This window comes from Ambystoma mexicanum, chromosome 11 (assembly GCF_040938575.1).
Source record: "Ambystoma mexicanum isolate Mex_15411 chromosome 11, UKY_AmexF1_1, whole genome shotgun sequence".
Classification (NCBI taxonomy): Eukaryota; Metazoa; Chordata; class Amphibia; order Caudata; family Ambystomatidae; genus Ambystoma; species Ambystoma mexicanum.
The window spans coordinates 10297991-10313136 of NC_090934.1; the positions used below are offsets into that span (position 1 = coordinate 10297991).

Genomic DNA, 15146 nt, shown 5'->3' on the forward strand with positions numbered 1-15146 from the left:
CTGGATGGATGCCGGTCAAGTGGCACAGCGAGTAGAGCGCTCGCTGACATCCGTGCAGAGCCTGCTGACGCAGGTTCGAATCTCGGCAGGGCCAAACTCAGCCTTTCATCCTTCCGAGGTTGATAAATGAGCACCACACACTGTGGGTAATAAGCAGCGCTCAGATACCTGAGGGTTCGTTGCGCTATATAAATGGCAAATTATTATTATTGAATGCTGTTAGAAAGGGGCCAAGAGTATGGGCACAATCTTTAATAAGCTGAGCCGGACAAACATCCCCTTTGCCATTGAAGGGTTTAATGGATTTGAGGAGGGCAATGACTTCCGACTCACCCATAGCCTTAAAGTCGAAAGGTGTAGATAGATTTTAGTAGCTGTGGGCACAAACTGCATATTAACTTTCTGATATTGTGAAGTGCCTGGTCTTTTTTGCCTAGGCAAAAATACAAACAAAAATGTTAGGATTTCATCAAAAGTTCAATATCATTATTCTTCATGTTAGGATGTCATCAAAAACTTCAATATCAGCGTTATCCACCCCTTCCCATAATACCACCCCCTCCTTCAAAAAGTCTCATCAGGTAACTACACACTTTATCATTGCTACTGCAATTATTTATCACCTTTCTGCATGTTTCTGGGGGCTTATTTACACTCAACCATACGGGGTGTAACTGCCTAATCACAAACTTATTTGTGCAATGCAATCATAGCTGGTCAATGGTACCTCAGACTGATCTGTGCTTTTACAAAGCCATATAGTAAGTACCCAGGTCGCACAATGCTTTTCTTTTTCACCAAAGCGATCACCAATGCCAGGCGCCAACTTGCTTCCAGTGTCCCATGATCTTGGTTTAGGTTGCCCTGCTGGCATCACTCCATTTTTCAAAGGTAAAGTCTTTCAGTCCAATACCGCTTACAGTTGCACAAACAGCTGTTTATTTTTCTTTCCTTACAGGCAGTGTCTTTTCAAGCCTCTGGTTTTTTCACTTGTCATTTTTTCAAAGGGCGTTTGCTGTTTCCTGAACCACCCCTTTGAGTGCGATAGTCTAAGTCAGTTTCTTTTGTTGCTTCAACAAATCATTCATTCTTGCACTAAGCCGTGTGGCTTCTGGATCATGGCTAATGTGCAGTGTTCATGTTATACTTCAAAGCCCCGCTCTGCATGTTGTCTCTTGCAAAACGGCTAAGCACTTTTGTCAGTTTTGCTTCCATCTGGAATGCCATAATGTCTTTGTCAGTTACTCCATCCCTGGCAATGTAGCTTGCAGTTTGCCAGATGTGTATTTTCTCTTCTCAAAGCGCCTAGAGGTTTCTTCTCCAGTGCACAGCGCTTTACTTCAGTTCACATCACATGGAGCATTGGAATGCAGCTTGCACAGCAATAGCGTTTCACTTCACATCACATCACATGGGAATGCGGTTTGCACAGTAATGTCTGTTGGAATGGGCAGCTGTCTTTTCTTGGCCCATTCACAGATGCATAGGTAAATGTTCAGATGTGATGTGCCCGTCTGCCATCCTGCATGAAGCCTTTGTTCCCTACCACAGTTTACTGGGCAAATTCTTTACTTTTTGAACAGCTCTCTCTTTTTGCTCCCCCTTCCTCAGGAATGCAGGCATGTTTATCTTTCGTGTGCACCTGGCAGCGCCATGAGCACGCAGCTTATCTCTTTTGCCTATAACTCTTATACTGTGGCGGCTTCAATGGGAAGCACTCGTTTCAGACAGTTCACCCAGATTAACTCTTTCTTGTACTGTTTCTGCTTTTGTTTGCCTTCCTGCACCTCGCCCAAGACAGCTTCAAGGCACAAGCTCTGCACACACAGCAAGACTCTTGTTTTCAAAAGCGGCACTTTTCTTGTCATCAAATTCTACTCCATGTAATTTTGCAAAATGTCAAAGCGTCTTTTTTCTTGTAATGTGCGATCTTTCAAGAGAACTCACAACCCATTAAATCTTTGTGCTATCTTATCACACACAGATGTCAATTCTGTTGTACCATTGCCAAACTATAACCACTCATTTCAGTGCATTTAAAAAATAAAAATGCCAATGTTTATTTTGCAGCTCCCTGCACGTTTTTTTTTCTGCAAGAACAACCCACACTCTATTGCTTGTGGGCTGTTTAATGTGTCAACAACATTTTTCCCCATGTATCACAGTCAACAGGTCACTATTTCCAAATCATACATCACTTATAAGGCAACAGCACAAATCCATGGCATAGCATGGGGACAGTCAAAAATACTCCAGGGGCAATTTAGAAAAATATAAATTGTTTTTCTCCCCAAACCATTGCAAACTGATTCTGCAATTTCAAATCAGTACACAAAAATCGAAAATCCAAATAACATTCACTCACTTTCCTTTTAAGTGAGTCTCTCACCCAATATAAGCATGGCACAGCCTAAAATGCAATATAACCATTTTAGTGTGTTTCCTTTAAACAGAATTTGCCACCATTAGCACATGGAATTTTACAGTTGCCAAAAGAAAGAAAAAACTCTTTAGGCTCTCAGCACAGATGTTACTCATTCTCCTAAGCATGGCTCCTTCCCCTTCCTCATTATTCAGGAATGCCAACCCTTCAAAAGCATATATCAAAAAAAAGCGAACCTTCGCCTCCGAACATTACAGCCCCCACTCGCTAGCACACTGGGGCTGAGTCAATGGTTAAATCACTATTCACAATTTGCATGTCAAATCCCTGCAATTATTTTTTCCTGCCCTCATGACAGAATAGAGATGAGAACTCCGTCTCACTATGCATTCCAAATTACAACTTTAAACTTGGGAAACCGCATGATAAAATTATTTTTCTAATTGAGCATACATCTTTCTTAACCATTCATCGGAGTGCTTTAAACAAAGCCATTTCCCGCTCGTTTATCGCCTTGTACTCCCTGGCACCAATCCCATGCAATAAGTCAGTCACGACTGATTTACTGAAGGGAGTCTTAACCACACAAGCTATCGGCCACGGCAAGCCGACACAACATTGCTGCCTTTTGAAGTCTCAGAGCTGCAGTGAGACCATCAAGGAAATGCGACAGCCTGCTCCCCACTCTACACTGTGTTCTCTCACACCATTTGTCATGTCAGCATGGCACTGCTCTTCACAAATCCCACAAAGCTGCCACCAAATGTCTTGATATGGGCAAAATCTTCCTCGGGGCCAGCCCTTTGAGAGCAAAAATACCCAATTCAGCCCAAAATACAGGTTCTATTGTGCTGAGCAGTGATCTCATGCTAGTGACAAATGACACCCTCAAAGTTTTAGCATATTTATTCTAAGCAGTGAATTTCATATACATTTGGGATTCAAGTTAGAGAATATTACAAAGCATAAAACAAAGAGCAATGCAAAATATAGTGAAACATGGAACTTAGATAAACAGAGAAACATAGAGAAATATAGAGAAACATAGAGAAACACAGTCTTACGTCCCTTAATCTCAGCCCTGGGAGACCTGGGTTTTTCATAGAAAAACAAGGCTGGAGGACACCGTGAGAGCCAATTCCGGGCACCTGACTGTACACTAATCAAGTCCACAGGCGATCTCCCCCTGATCCCATGTGTGCATGGATATTTTATAATCTCTTGCTGTCAGTCACCATGACGCATAGTTCCAGAACTTTCCCTGTGAGGCTGGTTCATGGAAAAAACCCAGCTCTCTCTGAGATGCTCCCTGCTCGCTCCTACCCCCTCCCTTGGTTCCCATCTGCGCTGGCTGAGGAATGTCTTATCAGTACCTTCCCAGAGAAAAGGAAGATTAGCTTGGAGCCAGGGCTACCGTTAGTGAGGCTGAATATTCTAAGGGAAGCAGGGATGTATTAACCCCATCTGCAAGCTCTAAAAGGCATGCACTCATAGCTTAGTGTTTATAGCGCTTAAGACTGGCTATCTAAGCGCTATATAGGTGCCATGATGTTCCAAACACTCCAAAAACCTATTAGCTACATAGCTGGGGGCCCTCCCTGCCTGTCTATCAACAATGCTTAATGTGACCTATTTCATACTAGGCCTGCATATCCCTTGTAGCTCACTACTGCATAATGGAAGTGCTACAACAGACTACTGTCAGCATTTTTAGCACATACTTTGAATACACTATTGGCTTTCAGCGGCTAATGCTGTCATCTAAAGCCCTGATTGGCAAGGTTGCAATTTCGTGTATCACTACAAAGATCCACGCGTTCTTTACCCCATGTAATCTCTATTGCGCTGGGTAGATTGGTAGTTGCGCTTGTAACCGTGTGAATAATATGTGGATCTGCGATAACCCTCGTCTCCAGAGCCTGAGTATTTCCAGTTTCCTGAAACCCCCGAAAGGGGCAAAAGGATCTCCTGCTTTGTAGAGTTGTAAGTGATTTAGCTGTGTCCGATTTGGCTTTCATGGCTTTGTCTATCTTGTCGCCAAATAGAGGTTCACCTTCGCACGGCATATCACCTTGTGTTGCACCTCTTGGCAAAAGTATGTACATCAAATCCAAGCCTGGCATCTGAGAACCTCCCCCATTGCCGATCTGTTTAACGCCGGTTTTGGCTTTGTGCACTGCTATATTGATGCTGTGATTTGACACCTTGCCCCTCTCGCATCAACAGCTCAGCTTCCTTTCTTTGCTGTTCCGGCAGGTGGTCTAGCAGAGAAGCTAATTGCTCCAACCGTAAGCACTTTTTTGCCAAAGGCATCCAGTTGTACAACAGACTCTGGCATTGGTTGCGATATAAGGCATTTTGGAGTGGAATCTGGAGGCTCAAATTTTGTTTCCAATCGTCCTTTCGCTCCTGGTTCCGTAAAGGGATGCTTCATGTTGTAGAGGCCTTCCGGCCACAATTGGAATGGAAATGATCAAAGAGGAAGCCATCTTTTTTTCTCTTCCTCTGGAATTAGGCCAAACTCTTGGCAGGCCTTTGCCACCATTTATTTATTTTCTTTTTTGTATTTGTAGTGCGCACACAGGCATCAGGCGCTATTACAGGAAATTGGGGTTACATTAGAACAAAGTAGGGTTTTGTTAAGAAGCATATGCTGGGTGACAATGATTGTAGACAAATGTTTATTTGAAAGCTGGTAACAAAGACCCCCAGCTGCCCACACACAGCTTGGCTTCCCTCAAACTCATCAACTGATTTCTAATAGAACCTTCACAAAGGTAAACATACACATCATATTGGCTTGGCAGAATCCTCATGACCCAACACTCCACCTGACATCACTGCCATAACAGATGTTTCTTTACCTGTGATGACCTCTAACCAAGAAACCTGTGATGTGGCTTATGGAACAAGTTTCATTAGCATATAATACATTATTGGGAGTTTCTTCCTAAATGGTGCTAACATCCGGCCACAATTCTGCAAGATGTGAGCTGGTACAGTCACAGTGAGTCATACAATCAAACAACTTTTTAATAGCCTCGTGGAAGGCCAAATGAGAGTCAATCATCCTAAGGTGTGTGGGAAGAGCGTTCCAGTTTGAAGCAGCCATAGTGGGAGAGCTGGTGCCGCCTGCACACACTCTCCGGATCTTGGGAGTGGCGATCATGTTAGTGTAGGCCTTTCTCATGGGCCTGGAGGAAGTTGAATCAGCTATTCTTTGAACCGGGTAAGGGGGGCGGGGGGTGCCAAATGGAGGCATTTGTGCATGAGGGAGAGGGTTTTAAAGACTATTCTCTTTAACGGGAAGCCAATGAACCTGCCTCCTCACCTCAGAGATGTGGTCCTTCTTGGAGGTCCCTGTGGTGGCCCCAAGGGCATTGTTTTGGACCAGTGGAGTTTTGCAAGGTTTTTACCAGAGGTTCCTACAAGGAGGGCATTGCAGTAATCCAGTCTTGATCCAATTATTGCCCTAGCAATGGTGAGGTAGTTCTGTTGAGATAAGGGTCTTGCTGCATTGAGTAATTTAGGATAGTAGGCTGAGGAGGCAATGGCATTAACCTGTCTATTCATAGCCAGATTGGAGTCAAGTAGATGCCCAGGGTCTTTACTGTTTGGGACACGACGATAGGTATATTATCAATGGTGAAAGAGCTGTATTGTTTGCCCAAAATGTTTAACCAGTTTTCTGCCATCCATTATTGGATTGTGGAGTAGATGGAGTGGAGGGTGTTCACGTCGTCCTCGTAGTCAGCTGTGAGGGGGGATACGCACATGTGGGTCATCGGCATAGTGTAGAAGATGCACACGGGGAAACGTTAACAGGTTATAAAGGGTGGACACAATGCACAAGCCCTGAGGGACTCCGCATTTGATGCGACTTGGAGTGGCACAGGCGAAGTCTGAGAAGACGTTCATGGCCCTTTCCTGTAGAAAAGAGGTGATCCAAGCACATGCCTTCTGGGAGAAATTAGCCGCAATGGAGAGATGGTGGCAAAGTGTGTTGTGATCAACAAAGTCAAATGCAGCTGATAAATCAAGGAGCAGGAGGAGTGCTGGTTTGCCTGCGCCTCCAAGGTCGTCCATTTGACTTTTCAGGTCTAGGGGAGCCGTCTCTGTGCGGTGTTGTGGACAGTAGTCAGGCTGCCGAAGGACAAGAAGACCATTGTCTTCAAGGTATTTTTGGACCTGCAGGTAGACTGCTTTGTCCAGAATTTTTAGTAAAAAAGGGACAATGGAAAGGGCCTATTATTCCCCAGTACCTTTGGGTCAAGGGAAGGTTTAAGGAGCGGGCATACCCAAGCTTCCTTAAGTCCAGTTGGCACATGGACAAACTGGATGGATGCCGGTCAAGTGGCACAGCGAGTAGAGCGCTCGCTGACATCCGTGCAGAGCCTGCTGACGCAGGTTCGAATCTCGGCAGGGCCAAACTCAGCCTTTCATCCTTCCGAGGTTGATAAATGAGCACCACACACTGTGGGTAATAAGCAGCGCTCAGATACCTGAGGGTTCGTTGCGCTATATAAATGGCAAATTATTATTATTGAATGCTGTTAGAAAGGGGCCAAGAGTATGGGCACAATCTTTAATAAGCTGAGCCGGACAAACATCCCCTTTGCCATTGAAGGGTTTAATGGATTTGAGGAGGGCAATGACTTCCGACTCACCCATAGCCTTAAAGTCGAAAGGTGTAGATAGATTTTAGTAGCTGTGGGCAGGTTGCTGCGCAGGTTAGCTATTAAGTGCATCAAAAGTTATGAGAACAAATAAGAGTAAGTGCTAAGTGGGGGGTGGGGGAGTATGAGAGGGAGAAATATAATGGGGTGAGGAATAGGAAGGTGGAAAAAGATTGGGGGGAGGAGGCAGAATGGCAGATCAAGGGGGGCAAACAGACACTCACGGGGAGGCAAGAAGGCAGACACTCACAGGGGGCAAACAGACCCACAAGAGGGCAAACAGACTCATGGCGTCAGGGGAGGTACCCACACAAGAGGTGTTTATGTTGCGTGCGCCGTATTTGTGCCTGGGGCTGCGGCAAACTGGGCACAGTTGTTACAATTTCATATCTATCCAGCATAGATGTTACTTAGTGCTACTTTTTGGTTGAACTGGTGCATATCTTTGCATGTGTGTAGAAAGGCAGATGCTAAAACCAGCAAATTAAATATGAACGCAATTCAGGACATCTTCTATGGAGTGCCCAGAAGCAGACCGAAGCTTTTTTAATAATGCGCGAGGATGGGGGCACGTCCTAAAGAATTCGCTGTAAAGCAGGGGTCTTCAAACTGTGAAGCCACATTCATTTGGGGGGGGGGGGGGGATTCACGAGAGCCCAACATGAAATGTAGGGACTGGTGGAAGCGGGATGGCCAGGGGCCATGGGATGGTGGTGGGAGCAGGGTTTGGAGAGCCGTCTGGGGGGGGGGGGGGGGCACAGGAACTGGGCTCGGAGTGGGATGAGGGCTTCCAGTCCAGATACTGATGGGAGCAGGTGGGAGGCCCAGGGCCTATACAGCGAGAAGGGTGCAGCGACGGCGCACATTAGTTCATAGCCATGTAAACGCACTACCCATGTTGACTGCCCATCCAATTGCCATTTTGAGGGGGCCCGGCCTTCCCACATTTTTTGAGGGGGGAGCAGGTTTTTAAAAGTGAAGTACTTATTAAACATGCATGCACACTGGGAAAACAAAGGGGATTTATAAATATACATGTAGTGGGCTTTAAATAAAGCGATTAGTGGAGGGGACAGGAAAGAGAAACAAAGCTGTTTCCACCACTCTACAGATCCACCCAACTACTCTAACCCGCACCATTCCTTTCTCACTAGGATCAGCCCTTAAGAAACTGCACCCATGTGAGGCTACTCCCTTCAAATGGGTGTGCTCCTTTGATAGGACAGCTGGCTCTGGCAGAAGGCGTTATACCTGCAATCAAAGCAGCATAGGCCATTGAGGTTCATGTCATTTGGCAGTCACAGCCAGTCTGGCCGCAATACACATCACCTGCCACAACTGAGCCAACACATGCAATTCCATTAGCAGTGCCATGCACCACGCCTCTCAACTCAGGCGTAGCTTTTAGTTTAACATGCCTCCATCATGAGCTACTTATAGCTTTGGCACGTGGAGGGGAGGAGAATCTTAATGCAGCCCCTGCACTGAAGAGACTTGGCTGTCAAATGCATACCTGACCCCTCAACATGCTGTGCCCCTTTGTAGAGGCAGTGCTCCAAATCAGGATACGATGCAGCATGCCAGATTCCGCAGAGCGGGCTTTCAGAGATCAAATTGCCCACATTGTTTGGCAGCCTGCCCTACACAAATCAATACAAAAACCGTAGACTTAAACCCACAGGTTCTTGACAGTTTGATGGTAGCCAGTTCTTTACCAAAGAAATGTTTTAGGACATCGGCACAGAGCACGAAATATGCAGTGCGCCCGCCCATCTTTTACACCCCAGCTCGGCTGCACACCTACAGGACCCATACTGGCAGCCCATCCCATGGCAAAGATTTAAGGCGATTGCTAAAGAGCTACAAGTTCAAGGACATGTCCATTACGAAAATAAGATGCATTGGAGGCCTATGTTAACTAACACTAGCACAGGCACTGCTCGGGTTGGCAAGAATTCAGAGTTCGGTGTTGCCGTCATGAGAAACGTGGGCAGTGTCCAAGTGTCTAAAATATGCCGTGGTTTCTGTGGACTGAGGCAGCAAGTGGTTGGCAGCAGTGTGGTTCATGCCATCATGAGATCATGTGGGTGGTGAGAACTTTGCCAGTCAGGGACTAAATCTTCAGCATGGATTGCAGAGCAGATGTTGGTGGGCGATGGTTAAGTGGCTCAAATGGGATATGTGCGATGCTGTTGTGCTAATGCAGTTCCCACGGTGGCCCAGTAGTCGCAGGATCGGAAGGGCAGTGATTGGTGCAAGGCGCCTGTGGCACGTTCGTTAAGAGCCGCGTCCGTGGCCAAGTGGCTACAGAGCACTGTATACGCTCCTGCACATTTCCTGGCAAACCCCCTATACATTTGCCTCGAGAGCAAAGCTCGAGACACATCACCACAGGTAAAAACTTTCGATTTTTAAGGAATTCACCTATCCTGAATCCGATACCGAAAAAAACAAACCCCAGCTACAACGGAACTGCGTTATCAGGCTGGAGGCCAATGCTTTCATAACATGAAAAGCTGCATAATACACTCCCCTGCAAGGCGATAAAAGCCCGCCCAAGCATTCTATGCAATTCACCACCAACCACTACGTGTTGGGATCGCAAGCCACTAACTACCACAGAAATCCGTACCTCAAAAGATGCTGACGAGCAAAAAGCCATGCGCACCAAAGCCCTTGAACAGGTCTACCGCCTTAAGGCAGCAGTGCCCCGCCGGAGGCCGGCAGCAGCTGCAATGCTAGATGCCTGGGGTAAAACCGCAGAGGACCTGTGTGCACTGGACTACTCTCGAGGTCCTTGCAGTACAACTAGTTTCACTGCGACCCCGCGCCTGGTTAGTTGCTTTGCGCCGTGCCTATTTTATCTTGCAAACACTTTAAGACCACCCTCCCAAATAGTTCACAGTAATATCTGCTCACCAATCGGAGCCAAAAAGCCGGCTTTGGCACGTGTCACACTGCCATTCTGGCCCCTTGCATACCAACTATTCGACCCTCAAGCACCCGCCCCACCCCCCATTTTGCTATGCAACCCTTCTAAGTAAGCCTCCATGTCCTTTTCAAAGGCCGGGCACTAAAATAAAGTCACACCGCCCTTTGATCAAGTAGCCGAGCACTGCACACACGGCAAATCCCACCTTCCCGACCAGTCCACATGCACGACCACCGTGTCCCAGTCGAGAAAGTCCTTGCCAAGCTAAGATAAAGAGGGGCGGATGAAGCACACACACCATAGTGCAGCAAGAAAAAAAGATGGCACCTCCGATTCCCCACGGGTGCCTGGACAGACAGGTTTTTACAGGCATTCCGAAGTATAATGTACCAAGATATCGACCCCCCCCCCCAACCAGATTTAAAGATCAAGCCATTTCAAAACGCAGACCACGTCGGATGTTTTTGGTCTTTTATTTATTTTAGTGCCATTCACATGAGTATTTTTTGCTGCACCAATATGGCACCCATTGGCCACCTCGCACTTTAATACGCACCCCAACTATGCAATTACTTTAGCGAGTACCACCAAGATCCAACCACATCAGAAACGGGCAGATGTGCCAATATTTTATTCAGAAATCACAGACGGGATTAACCAGAATGTTAAGTCACAAAATATCAGAACCTATTAGAACTCGCGCTTTCCGAAGTCTTGTCCCCCTTTCCTGCGGAGGCTCTTGTGGTGAACCCCAATGCTCAGTAACCAGTCCCTGATCAAAGAGTGTAGGTGACGATCCGAGACCAGAGGATTCTGGATACCCAGTGCCATCAGGGCAGCTGGGTGCGGCTGGCGCTACTTCTTACTGGCCTTGACTGCAGACTTGGTGACTTTGCCAGCCGTGGCCGCCTTCTTCTCGACCGCCTTGATAACTCCAACAGCCACCGTCTGCCTCATGTCGCGCACAGCGAAGCGTCCTGCAAGAGAAAGGTGGGTTAGGCACCAGGGCTGCCAAGTGGGCATCAAACATGGCACACAGTAGTGGGGTCAAGGGAACTCAAAACCCCCAATCACTAGAGCAGGAACCGTAGTACGGCAGCACGCAGCACTCACCGAGGGGAGGGTAGCTGGAGAAGCTCTCCACACACATGGGTTTGCCGGGAATCATATCCACGATGGCGGCGTCACCAGACTTCAGGTTCTTGGGGTTCTCTTCCAGTTTCTTGCCAGATCGTCTGTCGATCTTTTCCTTCAGTTCTGCGAACTTGCAGGCAATGTGGGCGGTGTGGCAATCCAGCACTGGCGCATACCCTTGGCTGATCTGGCCAGGGTGGTTCAGGATAATGACCTAGAACACAATAACACGCAATGAGCCACATACAGGGCTTGAATTGGCTGTACTGGTCGCCCACATCCAAGCCGTTTAAAGCCACACCCCTCCCCCCCCAAGGTAAAGTACACCCAACCCAATCGCCAGAGATTCTAAGTACACGGTGGACCCAGATCCGATCAAGCGGCCTCTCACCTGGGCAGTGAAGCTCCCGGCCTCCATGGGGGGGTCGTTCTTGCTGTCACCAGCCACGTTCCCTCTTCGGATATCCTTCACCGACACGTTCTTTACGTTGAAGCCAACGTTGTCACCAGGGAGAGCCTCCACCAGAGCCTCGTGGTGCATCTCCACAGACTTCACTTCAGTGGTGACGTTACTGGGGGCAAAGGTGACCACCATGCCAGCCTTGATGATACCAGTTTCCACTCGGCCCACGGGCACTGTGCCAATACCTGCAAGTAGAATAAAGGCGAGTACATAACTAGGACTCCCACTGTAACGCTCTACTCGCCCATGGGCCACAAAGCGCACAGAAAAGACAACTCAAAGGGTTGCAGTAAGAAACAGAGCAAGCCGCGTCCATACAACTTCCCCAGGCAACAACCCTGCCCCCACCCCAGCAACTGTTTGTTGCCTTTATTATTTATTGTTTAAGTTTCTCCTCTGCGTCGCACTTTTCCACTCCCCCTCCCATGCACTTGCGCGTTCTCAATGTCACTGGGCCTAGTGAGATCGCCGTTTTTGTTTTCCCCTGTCCCCCTCCCTTGCATTGTCGCGCTCTGCAACACTTGCGTACGAGCGCGATAGAAATAAAATATCAAAAGTCTGTCAATATGGCCGCACAGCACAGGTCCTTGGCAATGAGCCCAGAACAAGTATAAGCCACAGAGTGCCTGCCAAACCGCCCCAGAAAGCACCGGCCGTGGGCAATAAGCCAGCCACAGCACAGGACACGCACCTCCTATCTTGTAGACATCCTGCAGGGGCAGACGCAGAGGCTTGTCGGTGGGGCGGGCCGGGGGGATGATCGAGTCCAGAGCTTCCAGCAGGGTAACTCCACTGGCATTTCCCTCCTTACGGTCAACCTTCCAGCCCTTGAACCAGGTCATCTGAAAGCAAACCAGAACATGAAACCAATGGCAAGAAGTATGAGGCTAACAATATGAGTCCATGAGGTCCAGAAATTGCGAGCTCCCTAGCAGGTACTCACGTTGGTGCTGGGCTCCAGCATGTTGTCTCCGTGCCAGCCAGAGATTGGCACGAAGGCCACGGTGGCGGGGTTGTAGCCGATTTTCTTGATGTAGGTGCTGACTTCCTTGGTGATTTCCTCGTATCTCTTCTGGCTGTAGGGGGGCTCGGTGGAGTCCATCTTGTTGACGCCAATGATGAGCTGTTTCACCCCCAGGGTGTAGGCCAGGAGGGCATGCTCACGGGTCTGGCCGTTCTTGGAGATGCCGGCTTCAAACTCTCCCACGCCACCAGCCACGATCAGCACAGCACAGTCAGCCTGTGGGGAGGGGAAGCAACGAGTCAGGCAGGAGGTCTCGGTGCCAATGGGGGGACAGATGTTAAGAAATAATGAGGGCACTGCCAGCCCATGTTCACCACCAATAGGCAAGAATGGAACAGCGAAAACCTCGGGACCACCTCCCCCAAACAGCGCCCATGTGAGGGCTGCAGAGGCCTCAAAAACTGGCACTGTATCCCAAAACCCACCCAACAAGAAAAAGCATCTGCCCTCCCCACGCCCGTACCTGGGAGGTGCCAGTGATCATGTTCTTGATGAAATCCCTGTGCCCGGGGGCATCGATGATGGTGATGTAGTACTTGGCAGTCTCGAATTTCCAGAGGGAGATGTCGATGGTGATGCCACGCTCCCGTTCTGCCTTCAGCTTGTCCAACACCCAGGCGTACTTAAAGGATCCTTTGCCCATCTGCGGAGGGAGGCACGAGGTTAGTGTGAAGTTACTCTACAACCAAGAAAGTACCCGACATCCCATGCCCTGTAACCGTCGCACGTGCATCAACCTACCGAGCCACCAGGAGGCTAGGGCCGGTAATAGCGCATACAAGGGCCCAGCATTAGTCAGAGCCGGGCACACGCTCCCCACACACTGCTTACACTACTACCCCCCCCCCACTCCCGCCCTCCAGAGACCCATCCCGGAGCCACCACCGCCTCCTCCACCTCTAGAGACGCATCTCCCAGACACCCCCTCCCCAGCAGCCATGGCCCCGGCTGTAGACCCCCCGCCCCAAAGACATCCCAACGTCTCCCCGCAGACACCCCAACACCACCCCCCGCTCTAGAGACGCATCTCCCAGACACCCCGCAGCCATGGCCCCGGCTCCAGAGACTCAATCACTCCCAACAGCCCCCCCTGCCCCAAAGACGCATCACCCAGAATCCCACCCAACCCCCCCCAGCTCTTCCTCCCTCCCACCGCCCCCAGACCTCTGCCTCCTCCACCCCCCAGGGCCCCCCGGGCCCCCGCGCTCACCTCGGCCGCCTCCTTCTCGAACTTCTCGATGGTCCTCTTGTCGATGCCCCCGCACTTGTAGATCAGGTGGCCGGTGGTCGTGGACTTGCCGGAGTCCACATGGCCGATGACCACGATGTTGATGTGGGTCTTTTCCTTTCCCATTGCGGCGGCGGCGGAGGTCGGTGCTGGGGTCTGCGGGAGAAGGGGGGAAAGGAAAGGGGGTCAGTGGCTCCCAGGCCGCGCGGCGGCCGCTACGGCACGCATGACGCGCGCGCTCCCGCTGCCCTCCCCGGGCCGCCCCTGCCACGAGGCCGCGCACGCGCCCCACGCCGGCACGTACCACCGGCGCCACGTCCTCCCCGCGAGGGCGCGACTCCCCTCCCAGCGGCGCCGGGTGGTACGGTCCGCCGCAGCCGCAGGGCGAGGCCCGCCCGCGGGGCCGCGAGACAGACCCCACCGGCCCCCAAAGCTAAGATGTCGCACTCCACCGAGGCCTCGCCGGCCAGCCAGCGCAGGGGGCGAAGCTAGCGGCGGCGCGGCCGAGAGGGTGCCCCGCGCTCACTATCCCGGGGCCGGGGCCGTGGCGCCCTCCTCCCCCCCCCCTGCCGCAGCAGCAGATGGCTGGCCCCGTGGGCCGGCCGGCCGCCGCTAGGCCTCGCTCCCCCGCTCCCTCACTCACCTCCCGGGTCGGGCTGCGTCGCTCTCAGGTCTCGGAGGCGCCGCGGGCGGATGTGCAGAGAACGGGCGGCCCGCAACACGTGCCATATAAAGGCTGCAGGCGGGCGGGGCCAGCGCTTCCAGGCTCTCCATTGGAGGAGCCGCCCGCGTCACCAGGCGTAACGCGCTTCCGGCTCCCGATTGGACGGCACGCTAAGCGAAGGGGGCGGGCGCCTGACATTCCGCCTGGGGGAAGGCCAGAGTGCGTCAGCACTAAGGAGGGGGAAGCGGAAGTGGAGGAAAGGAAAGGGACCGGAAGTGAGGGAAGCGCACCGGAAAAGCAGTAAAGTAAGGGGAGGGCTGAGTGAGTGAGTGACGGTAGAGGAGAGCCGGGAAAGCGATGCGGGAGATACACTGCACTCGCCCATATTCCGCAAATATACACGGGCTGTGCCCCAAAAGCACAAACCCGCAATCCAGCGTGTGCCCCTGTACCCCTCCCCGGCCCCCAACCTTACCGTGCCCCTGTAATGCACCCAGCCTCTAGGGTTGGGAATAGAGGTGAAGAAGGCACAGTTCCCAACTCCCCCGCCCAGCCAGCAGCTGAGTCACCCCCAAAGCAGCCTCGCCACTTCTAGGGGCTCTGCCCCGGGCCGAGACCAGTGGGCTGTCATAGACCTGGGCA

At 50.7% G+C, this 15146-nt stretch overlaps 1 protein-coding gene across 1 annotated transcript; it reads right to left on the bottom strand.

Annotated features, from left to right (window-relative positions):
* Positions 1-10607: 10607 nt before the first annotated feature.
* On the bottom strand, positions 10608-14592 carry LOC138502987 (elongation factor 1-alpha, somatic form-like). The gene is made up of 8 exons (XM_069622393.1): positions 14484-14592; positions 13823-13996; positions 13076-13255; positions 12532-12828; positions 12280-12430; positions 11517-11773; positions 11105-11339; positions 10608-10968 (listed from the first exon to the last, which is right to left on the bottom strand). Exons 2-8 carry the CDS (start codon positions 13964-13966, stop codon positions 10847-10849), a joined length of 1386 nt encoding a protein of 461 aa, XP_069478494.1. The 5' UTR covers positions 13967-13996; positions 14484-14592; the 3' UTR covers positions 10608-10846.
* Positions 14593-15146: the final 554 nt, after the last annotated feature.

Bases quoted from the DNA above. Each gene is read 5' to 3' on its own strand.
- LOC138502987 (XM_069622393.1), bottom strand. From the start codon at position 13,966: ATGGGAAAGGAAAAGACCCACATCAACATCGTGGTCATCGGCCATGTG. The intron at 13,256-13,822 runs GTGAGCGCGGGG...CTCCCTCCGCAG, and splicing joins TCGAGAAGGAGGCGGCCGAG to ATGGGCAAAGGATCCTTTAA. The intron at 11,340-11,516 runs GTGAGAGGCCGC...ATTGTGTTCTAG, and splicing joins CCGGGAGCTTCACTGCCCAG to GTCATTATCCTGAACCACCC.